We start from the raw sequence: 15,710 nt of genomic DNA, 5'->3' as shown, positions 1-15,710 counted from the left end.
CCGAGGTGAAATAGGCCGTTGTCCGGGAGGTGCGGGCCGCTGGAACAAGCCACGCACTGAAGCGTCGGCCGCAGAATGCTGAGCACTGCAAGCCGTGGCCTGTCTGGGTTAGCGCTCTCACCTGTCCCTCCCAGTGCACCTGTCTGGCAAATCCCGTCATCATGCAGTGCCCACCGCTGTTCTGTGGCACACCACGGTGAGGGGGAGACAGTAAGTGGCAGCAGAAAGTCAGTCCCGTGGGTGAGCCCACGCTGAGCAGACTCCATCCGCCCTGCGCTGTCTGCTCTGCCTGGAACTGTACTCCCTGCTTCTTCCCACCTCGCCCCCCCCTCGCACATGCACACACACACGGTCCCTGCTTCATAAATGTTTCAGCTCATAAAGAGCCTGTCAGCTTCAATCTGTCTCAGGCAAATGCCTGCGCAGCAGCGTCAGGTCGTCTCTGCATCAGCTCGAGTCACAGACCGCGCTGGACCAAGCTGTTGCCGTGACAACAGAGGGATTTGCTCCCCTCGCTCCAGCTGGAACAACGCTCCTGGGCAAAGGGAAAACAAACTGGGTGGGGGGGGCGGGGGAGGATGAGACGGGGCGGCAGCCAAGCAGTGCGAGAATCTGGGGGGCAGAGCAGAAAGAGAGAGGGAGGAGGGAAAGGGCGATGGGCATCACAGTAATGCTGCCAATTTCCCCGGCATTTCGCTCCTTACTAACTAATCTTTGCCACCCTGGCATCTCCCAAGCGAAACAGCATCCGAATCTCTCCCAGGCTCTCTGGGGCTGGAAATGAGAGAGAGCGCAGCCCCCAGAGGTGGAGGGTGTTGTGCTTGTCCCTGCTCAAAGAGAGGAGCATCTCCTTTCAGTCTGAATGGCTTTTGTTTGGGGATTACGAGAAACCACACAAGAAAGAACAAAAGTAAAGTCTGCCGGCAAGAGCATGGTGAAGGGTCTGCTCCCCGCATCCAGCTGGCAGGACACAGAGGCTGCTCTCTTCCTTCCCAGGAAAGGTGAAAGGTGCAGGACAGAGAAGACAAAGCCATCACAGTTATTACATAGCTGGACTCAGCACATAATGGAACAGATCAGGGCTCCTGCGTGTAAGTAGTTAGAACAGGTGACTGCCACTAGATTCACTTCCCAGCTCTAGTCACAGAGCAAGTGACCTGTGCTTCTCCATGCCTCCTCACTCCTGACCTGTACAATGGGGATGACAATATCTGCCTCCCTCCCAGGGATGCTGGGAGGCTGGATTCATTAGAGTACTTTGAGGTCCTACAGTGGCAGGCACCCGAGGCGTGCAAAGCATCATTCACGCAATGAATCTGGCAGAGGGACAAAGTAGGGTTGCCAACTTTGGTTGGATGAATTCCTGAAGATTTCATCACATGACATGATCTTTAATTAAAAACGAATCTTTAATTCCTGGAGACTCCAGGACAATCCTGGACGAAGTTGGCAAACCAAGGACGAAGAAAGCGTTTTCCTGCCCTTTTTGCAAAGGACAGAGCACAGAGGAAGGGAAGTCTCCTCCCCTTGTCAAAGATTTGCTCCTCTGTCCTGGGCACAGCTAGCCGGCATTCTGCACTGAGCACCTACCTACTGAAAACTAAAATGGCCCCATGGGCATTTGTAAGATGGCCAGGGAATGCACCTGTCACTGCCAAGCATGTATAAGTTCATACAGGAAACAGAGCATTTCTCCTGCTAACAGATGCAGATTCCCTTATCTCCACAAGCCACTGCCCAGCAGGGAGCATTAGTTATGGCAGGCCCGTGAGTCCTCATCTCTGGCCAGCCATTATCTTCATCTTCTCCTCCGCCTCCACTTCTCTAGTTCAGATCCACTCCCCGTTAGCAAGGGGGAAAGGTCTGTCAAAAGCTGCCCTGAAACCAGGCAGCCCACCCCCACACCTGCAGGCTGCCCGCTGCTCAGCGAGGGATGGGGAGCACCCACAGGCATGTCGTTTGCTGATGTCAGGGCACGGAAACCTTCCTGTAACAGGCTCCACGTGCAGAGATCAGCCCAGCCACAGCACAGGAGTAAGAAACAGTCCAAGTCAAAGCACATGGTGCACCCTAGCACCCCTTGGTGGACAGCAAAGGAACTCTGGGAAGCTTCCTCCGATGGGAAACACGAGTGTCCATCACGGCAGCAGGTGACTGCCGCAAAGTGGCAAGGATTGCAAGCGAGCGAAGCAGGGAAGGGTGCAAGGGGGGCTGGTCTGATGCAGCCCTCTCCTCCCCCTCTTGCCAGCACCCCACAGCACAGACAATCAGTAACAGGATGGGCCAATCAGTTGAATCAGCTTCTCAGCGGCATAAACTAGAGCGGCTTAGAGCTGCTGTGCCATACGCTCTCTGGGCCAGGCCTCGCTCCCGCTGAAGTGAATGGGAGCTTTAGCATTGGCTTCACAGGTCTTCCAGGCCCCCTGCATTTTGAGGGCAGTGTATGCTGCAGATTGGTCTTCACCAGTCTTGCCTCCTTTTTATTCGCCACCCATCCTTGGCGTGCACTCCTGACGCGCACCGCTGGCCTTGGTGCTGGGCTGGAAAGGGTTAACAGAGCAAGATGCAAATGAAACCAATCTGGTTGCTATTTATACCCACAAGGCACTTCTCTCCCCGCCCCTTGCACCCCCACTGTTCACTGCTGCCTGGAAACTTGGGAGCAGAGCTTCCCCTGACTGCAGCACAAACAGGCTAATTACCCACTGATGATCTGGAATGAACTAGAATGCTGCAGACTGGAATTAAAGAGGAGAAAGAAGAATCAATGCCATCAGGAATGCAAGGAAAGCCAGTCTGCAGTGGAGCCAAGATTCCCGGCAGAAGCCAGAGCCATGGGCTACAGGACACTACTACCTCTCCACGAGGGATGCACCGCAGGAGGGACTGGGGCGTTTTCACTGGGTTGGACCGTCCCCTCCCATTTTAATTAGAGATGGATCTGAAGGTCCAACGTTTGAAGTTGTTTAGCATGTTGCTTTGGCCCATTCTAAAGATGGGAGCCAGCTGTACGACGTGGACCCAGATCTCAGCTTCCCGACCGCTCAGGGGAGTCCAGATTTGAGGGTTTTACCTGACCCAGCTCTAATTCTGGTAGACGTTGGAGCTCCTTCTTAAATAACAGGTCAGATCCTCCCACACCCCTGAATAATTCTAACAGTCGTTAGGCCTCAGGGGCCATACCCATAATGTGCAATTCTTTTGGAACCTCCAGGAAGAGAGAGAGACGGAAAATCCTTCCTTCTTGATGAGCTGTGGGCCCCTTAGTGGGGTTCTCATTCATTCCCTGTGGCAACTTCTCACTGACATCATCCCCCATGGACACGGCGCACTCTGCAGTTACTGGTGGTGTGCAGTATCCAGGCACATAAAGCATTCCCAGGTGGCAAGCGATACCAATTTGAACCATTGCACGCAACGTGGCTAGGGGTGGCCGAGCCTAGGACGGAGGCTCGAAGGAGGCAGTGGTATGTAGGTGGGTATGGGAGGCTTTAAGCCTTCATGACCCCCAGCATGGCTGCCGAACATCCCTGAGGGCTAAGCGTTGTGCAGTACTTCCATAACCAAACCCACAGATCTGGAGTGGTTTGGAGTGGCCTGGGCCTAGGTTTGAGTGACGCTGGGTGAATTCCTGGTTTGGGATGGAATCCTGGAGGAACCTGGGGGTTTCACATGGCAGTGACCCCACGCTGAGCAAACCAGGGCAGTGTCAGTTGAATTTAGCTTTGAGGTTTTGAATTCATTCAGTTCTGAGGCTCGGTTTTGAAACTCCAGGCCTCTGTTGCCTCCGGCTGTACAGATTCCTTGGCATGGCTCCTGTCACTGACAGTTTCCCCAAGACATGTGTCGAGGATGCTCACAGGAATCAGACACCTTCTTTGTGGAACAGGTGGGGATCCTAGAATCATAGGACTGGCAGGGACCTCGAGAGGTCATCTAGTCCAGTCCCCTGCACTCATGGCAGGACTAGTTATGATCTAGCCCTGACAGGTGTTTGTCTAACCTGCTCTTAAAAATCTCCAATGATGGAGATTCCACAGCCTCCCTAGGCAATTTATTCCAGTGCTTAACCACCCTAACAGTTAGGAAATTTTTCCTAATGTCCAATCTAAACCGCCCTTGCTGCAATTTAAGCCCATTGCTTCTTGTTCTATCCTCAGAGGTTAAGGAGAACATTTTTTCTCCCTCCTCTTTGTAACAACCTTTTATGTACTTGATGTTTCTCTCTGGACCCACACAGCCATCACGGGAAGACAGAAAAGTCGTAACTGAGCATGAGAATAACTGGATGAATGCAGGTCTCTGAGCATCGGAGGATGAATACATAAACCAGCAATGTGAAAGGGGGGAAAATACCAATAAATTAGAATAACAGCCATGGCTCAAATCAGCTCCACAAAAGGGACCGAGAGCCAAGACCCACTCAGGCATGACAACCCTTTTCCTTTCTCTTCATCATTATTAATGAAAACGCAACAATAAACCTCCCGGAGGACTGCCTCGCAGCGAGACATCAGCGTTGATGGGTCATTGTCTTCCTGGGCAGTGATGATAGTGGCGACTCCAGTCGTGCCTTTGAGAGGAGACTGAAGGTGAAAGGATGTCAAAGCAGGCGACAGCCTCCTTCCGGAGAGAGCACGGTCAAAAAACTACAAAGAGAACAAGTCGCTTCTGAATTGCACCTCTTTGCAATGAGTATCTGATGAGCTGGACTAATAGATACATGACTGCAGCCAAAGTGAACCCAATCGCTGTTCCAAGAACCCCCTGATTGTTCTCCATTGGAGGTCTTGGAAGTGGCTCTCCACATGGCCTGGGGCACAGGATGGTGTGAGTACTAGTGAAAATAGTGTACGCGATGTGACTGTTCATTGGTGATGTCACCTGACTGCCCAAATGGGAGGGTGTCCATTGGGGAGCACGATCTTGGTGGGTTTGATGACTGTGTACATCTGCACTGGGGCACAAGGTCATTGGGGGAGCTGAGTTGGCGGAGCACTGGTCATGGGAGCATGTGCTTTCTTAACTCTAGCAATTCCTTCCTAGCCTTTCTTTATATTGTTTCCATTACAAAATGGTGTTTAAATCCCCCTTTTGCTCCAAATTTGACACCCTCCAATGCACGCTCCCCATTCCCAGCGGGGACCTGGTTCACAAGCTGCAATCACCATCAGCTGTTGGATCTGCCTGCTGCGCTCTTCTTCACGTTGGTGTGTTGGGGTGATATTAACGACTGAGCATTTTACTGAATCTGGAAAATAACACGAGGAATGCAAAGAATCTGCATTCAAAATCAGAGCTGGATATAGCCTTAGGGCATATTATCTCCCACTATCCCATTAGCCCGAGGACAGTAAATATAAAGTATGAAGAAAATTTCCATATGGGCCGAGGCCAAATTAGCTGTGATCAAAGTGTGAGTAGCTAAAACTCTACTCAATTTTAACAAGAAATGGGATTTAAAACCCCCCACATTTTTGTATAAAATTTTTCCTTTTACCCCTAGTTTCTAAAGATCGTTTTCAAAAGTATTGAGACTTACTTGATCATACTGAGACCAGGCGACAGACACACAGGCAGAAAGGGTTAAATGTATTGTATGTACAATCTAAATGTCACTAGAAGAAGATGTGGGGTCCTGGGACATAGGGGACCGTGAATTAAAACAACGAGGGCCAAATTCTGCTCATATTTTCACTGGTGCAACTATATTGAGGTTGCTTCTAATTCTATCTATCTATCTATCTATCTATCTATCTATCTATCTATCTATCTATCTATCTATCTATCTATCTAATCGCCTTATTTCTGTGCCATCTCCATCACTGTAGTATTGGAATGCCAAACTTTGTAACTGAGAGCAGAATTTAGCCTCAAGACTCTGAATTAAGGGAAGAGGTGAGACGTTTCTTGACTGCATTCAGTCTGACTAGAGTTCTGCTCAGAACAATAATACAAAACAGAGCTTAATTTGTAATGCAAGGGCTGCCGGGGCTCAAGCAATTTTTTTTACATTCATAACTGATACAGCAAGCCCAGAGGTGCAGGGCTCAGCCCTGACAAGCCCTGGCACAAATTAAGCACTGCTACAAAAGCATTGTGTCCCGACACACCCTGAGTCGTGTGTAGCACTTGGAATGGATTCCTTGGGAACTGCCATTAGCCCAGAGCCCAAGCTCCTGGAAGCAGACGGGAGAGGCTGTTCTTTGGACATTACAACAAGATGCTGCTCTTTCCAGTCTAGGTCTTTGGTCAAACAACAGTACTGGTGAAGAGAGGGGGGATGTTTAATAAGAAAGGGTTCCCATGGCTGCTCTCAGACAACCCCACCATGTGATCCACCTGGATCCCCAAGGAGAAAGGGAAATCACAGAGGAAAAACATTGTATTTCCAGCAGCAGAGAAATTCTGTCTGCAAGAATGCTGCCGTGGCAGGGCTTCCTTTGCAGCCCAGCATCCCTCTTGATTAAACCACCCTAATCCTGGGGATTAGAGAAGCGTGTGAGTGCGTGTGTGGCTGAAATACTGCTCGATGCCCAAGATAACCAAGCAGCTGCCCAGGGCCTTAGCCAAGCATGAGCGCTATGTGCAAACCACAGACAGCTCCTCGTTTTGGAAATGACCTTGAACCTTGCACCTCCCAGGGCTGGGAGAATCACTGTTGTGGGAGGGACACTGGTAAGGCCGTGAGAGCACCTCTTAGCTGTTGCAATAGTGAGCAGCACGAGGCACTGGGAAGGCTGTCGGAGGAAAACTCTGGGTTACGGGGCTCCCTTGCTGTTCCTCTGCCATCCCCTGGGAAACTCTTGCTGCTAAAGGGAAACAGGCGGGCACACGAACGAGAGAGGCCGCGGATTGGGTCTGTGAGTATGAAGGACGTTGTGGTTGGTAACTGTCGCCCTTTTGTCTCCATTGCAGTGAGGCTGCATGACAGCATCTCCGAGGAAGGCCACCACTACCTGATATTTGACCTGTAAGTAATGGTGATCATTGTGTTTCATCCTTTGCCACAAGGGCCATGTTCTTCCGCCACCATGCAAAGCCATCGTACCCCTGACTCCTGCCCGGGAGGGACCTCGCTGTGGGGCCTGAAGCCGCTGCCATGGAGAGGCAGCGTTCCAGAGGGGAAGGCACAGAGTAACGGGGCAGGCTGGAGAGGCCATTTTGCACCTCCTTCCAGCGTTAGTCGAATTAGCTTTGTGTCCTATGCAGATCAGCCCTTCAGGCTTCTCAGAGCAGCAATTAGCATATTTAATGAAGCCTCCCTAGAGGTCCCGATGCTACCGCTGCTCCCTGCTTGTGTCAGTGATCCCGCCTTGTGCTGCAGTTTCTGTTCCTTCCCCTTGGAGACAGAGGAGCTCTGCATCCAAGTAATCTCTAAGATGCTCTACTTTGCATGGTACATCCCCCCCACCCCTTGCCCTCCTCTCCCCTGCCTGGTTGCTCTTGGCTGTTCCTCTCCCTTGCTGCCCAGGGAAGGACTGCAACACTGGAACTCTGATGGGTTTGCTGGAAGCAGGGGGTGGGTCATTTCCAGAGCACCCGGAAAGTGAAGAGCGTAATTTAATGAGAGTTGGAAGGGCATAAAGATCCAGGCCTGTCCAGAAGCATGTGTGAGTGTGCAGATTTTAGGGCCAGGTGGGACCATTGTGATCCTCTGATCTGACCTTTTCCCAAAGACCCCCTTCACTCTCTGATCCTTCTGGGGTGGGTGACAGGATGGCTCAGGGGCCAGCCCCGTCCCACTCCAGATCACTTGATCAGATACAGCCCATCTCATGACCGCTCGGTGGCCTCCTCTGAGAAAGGATCTGGTGAGCTCTGTCCAGCACCGCCAGACTGCTGGACTCTCACTGACCCTGACCGTTCCAGGTGCCTGGCTGAGAACTGCGCTGAAATGGGAAATGAACCACCCTCCCACCCCTGCAGATGGTTTGAAAGGAAGTAACGTCGGGCAAAGAGACCCCTGGTCTTTGGGAACCCGGCTTTAGCCCATCACGGATGGAATGTGCTGCCAGGTTAAAGTGGGGTTATGCTGAAATCACTGTAACTTCCTACTATGTACAGCCGCACAGCAGATGCACGTGGGTTAGATGAGTCTAGTACTTTTGGTGGCATGTAACTCATTAAATTTCCCAGCATGCTCTCCTCCAGCCACAGGATCCATTTCTTGGAAGCTGCTCCCCCAGTAGGTGGGAAAGAAGCACTGATCAGCTGGGAGAAATGAATTAGCAGCAGCCATTCCTCCAGCTTTCTCTCCCCAGAGCCTCCAAGCTCAAACATATCAGCACACCGGTTCCTGAACCTAGGAGCCACACTTGGGGAGTGGGTTAAAATGGGAATTCAGTTCTCTTGTTGCCTGGGAAAAAAATTACCAGGTGCCCAAGCCCTGTCACCTACCAGTTCCACACACCCCTTCACCCCCAAACATACTCGTTCCTGTTGTACCTGCTCAATCTCTGCTGAGCTGCTTGTCCAGTTGTGTTTTGATTCGTTCCGTGGGTCAGATTGCCAGCTGGTATAAATCCGCGCAGCTCTTGCATGTAGAGCTTCCCGAGCTGACATTATGCTTTGTCTGTTTCATTCACAGTGTCACGGGTGGGGAGCTGTTCGAGGACATTGTGGCCAGAGAATACTACAGTGAAGCAGATGCCAGGTGAGGACGGAAACATACCAAATATGATCCTGCAAGGCTTGGCAGCTGTACCCAGCCAGGCAAGGGAAGGGACGAGATGCCCAGCCTTCACCAATAGCTTGAAGTCTGTCCTCAGCCAAGGACTCATGTATTTATTTTATTTACAGTATCAGCGCATCAGTTTCCTCCACATTGTATATTGATTTTATAGCGGCGCTCCAAGATCTGCTGCTCTTGCTTCTCCACGCGATGTGACACTGCAAGTGGCTTATTCTAGCCAACACATTTTCCATGCCAAGGATTCTGTGCGTAACCACACTGCCGATTCTCCAAAGTCAAAGCCAGCTGCTTTAAGTGAATACAGACAGGCACTCCCCTTGCCCCAGATTGATAATGCAGTTAGTGTCCGACCTGCCTGCCTGACTGGTAGCAGCTGGACTCCCCCACTCCTCAGTCACCAATGTGTGGGATAGGCGAGGCCAGGAGCATCCTGGCATCCCAGCCAGGAGATATGGGGGCCAGTACCTTGTGGAGTCCTAGGAAGATATGGTGGAGATGATCACATTCTTGACATTTACCAGTTGCAATAGTTATTTTTATGTATTTAAAGGCGTATCTATGGCATTTATCACTGGCGTATCGGAGAAGCTTGCAAATATTAATGAATTAAGCCTCAGCACAGCCCTGGGAGGAAGGGAAGCATTAGCTTCATTTTACTCAGGCGTGGAAAGATGAGGTGACTTGCTCAAGGCCCCGCAGGAAGTCTGTGGTAGAGCTTTGAATAGAACCCATGTCTCCAGTGCCCTTAACCACCAAACAATCCTTCCTCCCTTTACCAGTGTCTTTATGGACTAAGCCATCCCAAACACTGGGAATAATACTGAGCTTCGGGTAAACATAGCCACGCAGTAAACTTCCGATTCAAGGCTCCTGCATGAAAACGTTATCTTTATTTCCTTGTTTGGAATGAGCTTTTTACTGAGTGTTCTGCGTGCACTGAATACGTTTATAACCAATCCACCTATTAGAACCCTGCAAAAATGTAAATCAAGACCTTTTGTTTTGCAGACAAATGCTTTGTGATCAAAGTTATAATCCCCTCTTGGCACCTGGAACTTCTTTTTCTTTCTTTCTCATGCATACAACAGAGTGTGCGTGATTTAATGAGCTATAAATAACAAACAGATCCGATGAGACCTACAAGCATAAGTCAGGACTAGGGAAATGGGGCTGGAGTTACCATAAGCTTTACGTCTTACGAGCTCTTCCGCTCTGCTTGATGTTATCGCACAAACTCAGGCGGGCGTCCTGATTTCACCAACTCCCGTTATCAAGTTCTCCATGCAGCCGCTCACATTGTTTCTATGGGAATTGTTTGGATTGTTTTAGCTCATTACCTCTGACAACCAGGAGAGTTCCTACGGTAACCTGTGCGCTCCTTTTCTATTGTTCACTAAGTCTGGCTGAATGATTCAATGACCCCCAACTGGGGATTTCATTGGCAATCAGGTTTTGATAGTTCTACCTTCCTCCATGCAGCACCTACATGGGACTCTGTAGAGCGAGATTCTGAGCCTTGCTGTATGGTTGCTAGTGGGAAAAGGAATGGGGGGTGTGGGAAGTGAGGAAAAGAGATAAAAATGAAGGGACACGCCTAAGGAAGCCCTATCTCTGCTGCTCTCCCAGAGCACAGATGTGACTTGTATGATTTCTCTCTGCAGTCACTGCATTCAGCAGATCCTGGAAGCTGTTCTGCATTGCCACCAGATGGGCGTGGTGCACCGGGACCTAAAGGTAAGAGCTGTGGTGAAGGTCCCTACATGTATACGTGTAACGGCCAGTGCTTCCAGGATATAACAACATCAGAAAGAGAGAGAAGGCCCTAGAAGCCTTGTCCTGTAACCTTCTCTGGGGAGGTCTGGTGCACCTGTAACACTGCGAGAAGAATTCCTTTTGGGAGCTACTGAAAGCCAAGGGTGAAGGGAACAATGAGGAGATCCTAGCTCAAGGTCCCTTGTCAGGCCAACTTTTCCTTCCAGAAGGATGCAGCTGGTCTGCTTAAAAATGCCTTTCTCCTGCTCTGGAGGGAGCGAAGTTAGCCCCAGAGGAAGACATGGGTAGGTTTGGAGGGAGTGCTTCATGGTGGCCATTGGTGGGGGCTCAGTGGAGACCTATTCAGTCCCCTGTGGCTGGAAAATTGGTAAGTGACTGTGAGGCTTCAGGTCCCCACCTGGGCCTCCTCAAATCCGTCCTCCAGTGGCGGGGAGAAAAATGACCCATGCTCTCATATCATCTGGAACAGGAAGTTCTCTAGGGCTTGATTATCCCAGTATAGTCTTGGAGCCTGAAAACCTCAGCTGTCCCACAGAGGGAATTCAATTCAGTAACACTGAGCTCCTGCAGCAGAGACACTCCCTTCCTGCAGGCCAGGGGTTTTAAGGCTCTGGCTTAATACAAGCTGGTCTATAATGTTCTCTCACTGGAGAGAGCTCTTCTCAGATCAGCCCAGCAGCCTCTCCTGTAAAGGGAAGCTCATCCCACCTCTTCCTTTCAAACGCCTCCCTAATTCAGGCCCAAATGCAGGACGAGTGCGACTTCCAAGTCTGAGCTAGTGTCGTCTCGCCCTACAAAGACACCAATAACTCTGGTAATACCTGGGAACCAATTGGTGCTGTCATCAGTTTGTTCGCCCACCGTTTGTCTGGGGATTATTGAGCCAGCTGCCCTGATTCCAGGCCGGCTAATGCAGTTGAAAGAGCAGAACTAGACTATCACTCTCTCTAATAGATGTAATAACATTGCCACTGAATGGGAGCCCGGAGTCGGGCGCCTCCGCGGAGGTGGAAACCGGATTCATGTGTCTTCATCAGCCCTAACGTAGGGAGCGATGGAGCCTGAACAGCAGCCTATTAATAAGGACATAAGCACTGAGGGCTTTCCTGGCCATGACACCTCTTGTTTCTACGTGAGAAAAAGAGATCAGGGCGAGCTGTCGTGAGGGAACCTCTGATCTGTAACACATACGATTGTTTTCCCTTCCCTGAAGAAGCAAGGGGCCAAATTCAGCAAGGAGTCTGAGGGAGCCTAAGCTGGTCTACGTCACTCCTCCTTTCAGCCACGCAGACTTGAATGTTCCACGACCTCAGACTCCCTTAGACTCACATCCACTTACTACTGGGTAACGTAACCTCCCCATGCACACATGACCCCTGAATTTGGCCCTCTGAGTCTGTGTAAGGCAATGCAAGCTAGTGTACCCGTAACTCACAGGCCCAGGGGCTGGAAGAGAGGAATGTAGCAGGAAAAGCAACGAACAGGAGGCTGTCAGAAAGTAATTGTGGCAGGCCACCCACTTATTCTATCTTACACCTTCTTCCAGCTCCTCCAGTTCTGCTCCCTTCTGTGTCACAGAGTAGGGCGGAATAGTGTGTCTAGGGCAGTCGAAGTATAACAGAGCAACCCCCTGGGCTTCTCAATTAAATGTCTCCCAGCCGGCGTCTGATGGGGGACAGTCCCCTACCCAGAATCCGGACTGGGAGTTCTGCTGGCCAGAGCCGGTCAGAGAGCCCTAGGAAAGGGGTCCGGCTTGTGCCCACGTTGTTTGAATCCAGTATCGGGAGGGTGTTTTTTTCTTTTGCTCTCTATCCCTCGCTTCCTCCTGTAGCCGGAGAACCTGCTGCTGGCATCCAAACTGAAGGGAGCTGCGGTCAAGCTGGCAGACTTCGGCCTAGCCATTGAGGTGGAAGCGGATCAGCAGGCTTGGTTTGGTGAGTGGAAATGGTCGGGCGGGGGATTGAGGAGGGATTGTTTTGCATTTCCCGTTTCTATATGTGTGGCGAAACAGCTCCCCTCTCCCCCACTGTCCGGGAATGTTTTATTAATGGCACAAGCAGCGCAGGTACCTTGAATATTTATCCCTGAATCTAACCAAAGGGTTAAAAAATGTCCACTGAGCTCCTAAGGGCCAGCAGGGATGGGGAAGGGTGTGGAATCTTGACTAGTTGCTTGCAAAGCAGCAGTTTTGGCAGCCTTCAAGGCTGAAACCACCCTATGGTGCATTTGGGATAACCCATTTGTTTCCATTGGGAAAATACACTCTTGCGTCCCAGAGGTGCCCAGGCAAGATATAAGCCAAGTAACTGAATGGGGATTCAATGAATGGATGCGCAAAGCTAGAACGTGAGTCATGGAGATACTATAAGGGTTTGATGACTGCATGATGGATACACAGCCAGTGTCCCCTCCGCTGTGCTCCCAGTCCACCATTGGCTGATACCATGTTGCAGTCCCTGTGTACTGCCATCTCCCAGGACAATGGGGAAAAGATGTGTAAAACTGGTCTTCTGGACAATGCTTGAAACCCAATGAGGCCTCAGTAATAGGGGTGGGCTCCAGGTTCACCAGGAGAGGGTGTCATATACATCTTCATAAGCAAACCTGCCAATGTAGAGATGAATACAAAGGGAGAAGGCAGGTGTAGGATGCAAATCCAAGACTTCTTTCCTAATGCTGTGCCAGCACCCGGTTCAGTAGGCTGGCTCTGTGCCTCGCATGACTCATTTTCCTATCCTTCCTTAACCCATCTGATTAGCTGCTAATAGGCCAGGACTTCCTAACCACAGGACAGATTGTTTCTCAGTTACACCAGTGTCAATCTGGAGTAACTGCGCCCACGTCAATGCAGCTAAATCATTGGATTGACACCCAGAGCAGAATCTGACCCAGTGCACTCACAACCCCGAATGAACAGGCACTGAACTCTGAGGACTTGTAATCAGATCATGCGAGCGTGGGCCCTCTGGATGGCCAATTATCTTTGTTACGGCCGTTCTCAATGGACTAATTGAGGCAGAAGACACAAGTCACACGTTTGTCTTGCAGTCGGCTCTTGGGAGCTCAGTACTTCTGGCGAGTGCTGACGTGACTGGGTGTTGTCTGGGTTTGGTTCCATAGGCGCCGACTCCATGGGTGCTCCGGGGCTGGAGCACCCCTGGGGAAAAAAATAGTGTGTGCTCAGCAGCCCCGCAGATCCGCGCCTGCCCCTCCCCCCCAGCGCCGCCTGCCCGCTGCAGATCAGCTGTTCAGCGACGTGCAGGAAGTGCTGGGGGTAAGGGGGAGGAGTGGGGGCAGGAAGCGGTGGAACAGGGTGGGAAGTGGTGGGGCAGGGTGGGAGCGGGAAGAGGCAGGGTGGGGGTTTGGGGGAAGGGATGGAGTCGGGGTGGGGCTGGGACGAAGTGAGGGTGGGGCGGAGGTGGGGGTTTGGGGGAAGGGATGGAGTGGGTGTTGAGCACCCCCTGGGGACTGAGGAAGTCGGCGCCTATGTTTGGTTCGTTAGGTTTCGCAGGCACACCAGGGTACCTTTCTCCAGAAGTGCTCCGGAAGGATCCCTATGGCAAAGCTGTGGACCTCTGGGCGTGTGGTAAGTCAGACTGAGGTTAGCAACCAGGAAAGCAGGACAGATACATTTGGGAGAAGGAAGAAGCAGCCAAGCTTCTCATTTCCTGCATTCTGTGCCACACCCACCAGCATATCAGAGATGTGTATATTTCAGCATGCTCATTCTGAAGCTGCGGGCGCGAGGGCGGCCTATATCAGAAGGGCTGTACCCCTGCCATTCTGTGAGCCACATCTTCTCTGCCCAGGTGCCATCGCTCCTAGCACCTGACGGCATCACTGTATGTTTAATTTAAGTCTTGAACAGCTACGTTCTTCTGAATGTTAAACCACCAGTGATGCTAGAGAGGCCCTGTGTTAACAACATGTGACATTGGCTTTCCACTCCACCCATGTCACGAGAGAGACCACTGCTCAGGAATAGGGTGCTCTCCAGCAGTCACTCCTTTCCTTGCAGACCAACTCTGAAAATGCCGCTGGGGTGGCAGTTTTCTCCAAAATGCCAGCACGTTGTGAAATGCCAACGCTCTCCCTGCGACGTGCCAGTTGCATGTGAGGCCAAAGCCAGTGCCTCACGTATCTGGAACACAATGCACCAGTGACCCAGTTAATGAAAAGCTTCACCTTCAAATTGATTTCACAGCTCAGGCACGTGGAGAGGCACTGCTCTCCGGATGGGCTTCCCGAATGTCACATGGCGCAGCCTGAAACAGATTTCTCTTAAGGCCAAACTGTTTTCAAGGAGACCCATGCGCAATGTGTGCCTACGTTTGTGTGCACAGTTGCTGTGACTGCGTGCACAGATCAAAGAGCTGCACGCATGCATGGCATCTAACCTGTGATTTGCATGCACGGGCCTCATGGCTGTGTGTACGTGAATGTCAGCCTGAAATTGGGTAGGCAAGAGAGCCCTACTTAATAAAATCGACCCTCATCTTTAACTTCTTTTCCCTGATTTAGACCAACACAGAACTTGGGCCCACACACTCTCCTAACTCTCTCCCACCTCCACTTGATAGAGGTTGATAATAATATGCTCCTATCCCTCTCTTGTACAGGAGTCATTCTCTATATTCTGTTGGTTGGGTATCCTCCCTTTTGGGATGAGGATCAACACCGACTCTACCAGCAGATCAAAGCCGGAGCCTATGATGTAAGTAGCTTTGTTTTTCTCCCCTCCCCACTCGTCTCTCACACACTCTTCTTCTCCTCTCTCCGGCCCCCATCTTGCTTCCAAGTCATCGCTTTTGACTCTTTATAGAAATAGGACCAGTAGCTGAGACCAGTTGCTGGCTTGAAGGAAACCAACTGCGCCATTCCGTCTGTGCTTGTGAGTGGCAATGGGGAAGACCACATCCACCCATCACAAACACAGCCATTTCAAGGCCTTGTGGAGGAAGGTGTGCGGTTTGGTTTTCTCTGGGGAAACAGCACAACACCGAAAGGCTACGGTTGCTGTAGGGCAGCTTGGACAGATCTTCCTCTGGAGTCCCTCTCGGAGCTGTTGCTGCTCCTGAAATGTCTGTTGGGGACAGTACGAACACTAGCTGCCTGCTGATGCTGGGCTCATCAGCTTAAAGCTCAGATCCCACCTGAGCCAAAGGAGAATTCCCATGCAAAAGAGCAGCGTTAGGGTTGATATTTTCTTTGTAAGCTGCTACTCCAGGCTACGGGGGGACAA

The 15,710-nt window shown here is 51.1% G+C and overlaps 1 protein-coding gene across 3 annotated transcripts in view; it reads left to right on the top strand.

Moving 5' to 3' along the window:
* The window catches only part of CAMK2A (calcium/calmodulin dependent protein kinase II alpha), a 74,907-nt gene that overhangs the window by 39,485 nt on the left and 19,712 nt on the right, over positions 1-15,710 (top strand). For 2 of the 3 annotated variants that reach the window (XM_065409168.1, XM_065409167.1), the window contains exons 4-9: positions 6,919-6,973; positions 8,591-8,656; positions 10,357-10,429; positions 12,300-12,402; positions 13,971-14,054; positions 15,088-15,182. In XM_065409168.1, the coding sequence (XP_065265240.1) occupies positions 6,919-6,973; positions 8,591-8,656; positions 10,357-10,429; positions 12,300-12,402; positions 13,971-14,054; positions 15,088-15,182 (476 nt within the window). Of the gene's footprint in view, positions 1-6,918; positions 6,974-8,590; positions 8,657-10,356; positions 10,430-12,299; positions 12,403-13,970; positions 14,055-15,087; positions 15,183-15,710 lie in introns of those variants that run through there. The other variant, XM_065409169.1, reaches the window with a different exon arrangement.

This window comes from Emys orbicularis, chromosome 8, assembly GCF_028017835.1.
Source record: "Emys orbicularis isolate rEmyOrb1 chromosome 8, rEmyOrb1.hap1, whole genome shotgun sequence".
Taxonomy (NCBI): domain Eukaryota; kingdom Metazoa; phylum Chordata; order Testudines; family Emydidae; genus Emys; species Emys orbicularis.
The sequence above is the reverse complement of the archived record's forward strand: the minus strand, read 5'-3'. Positions and strand labels throughout refer to the sequence as shown.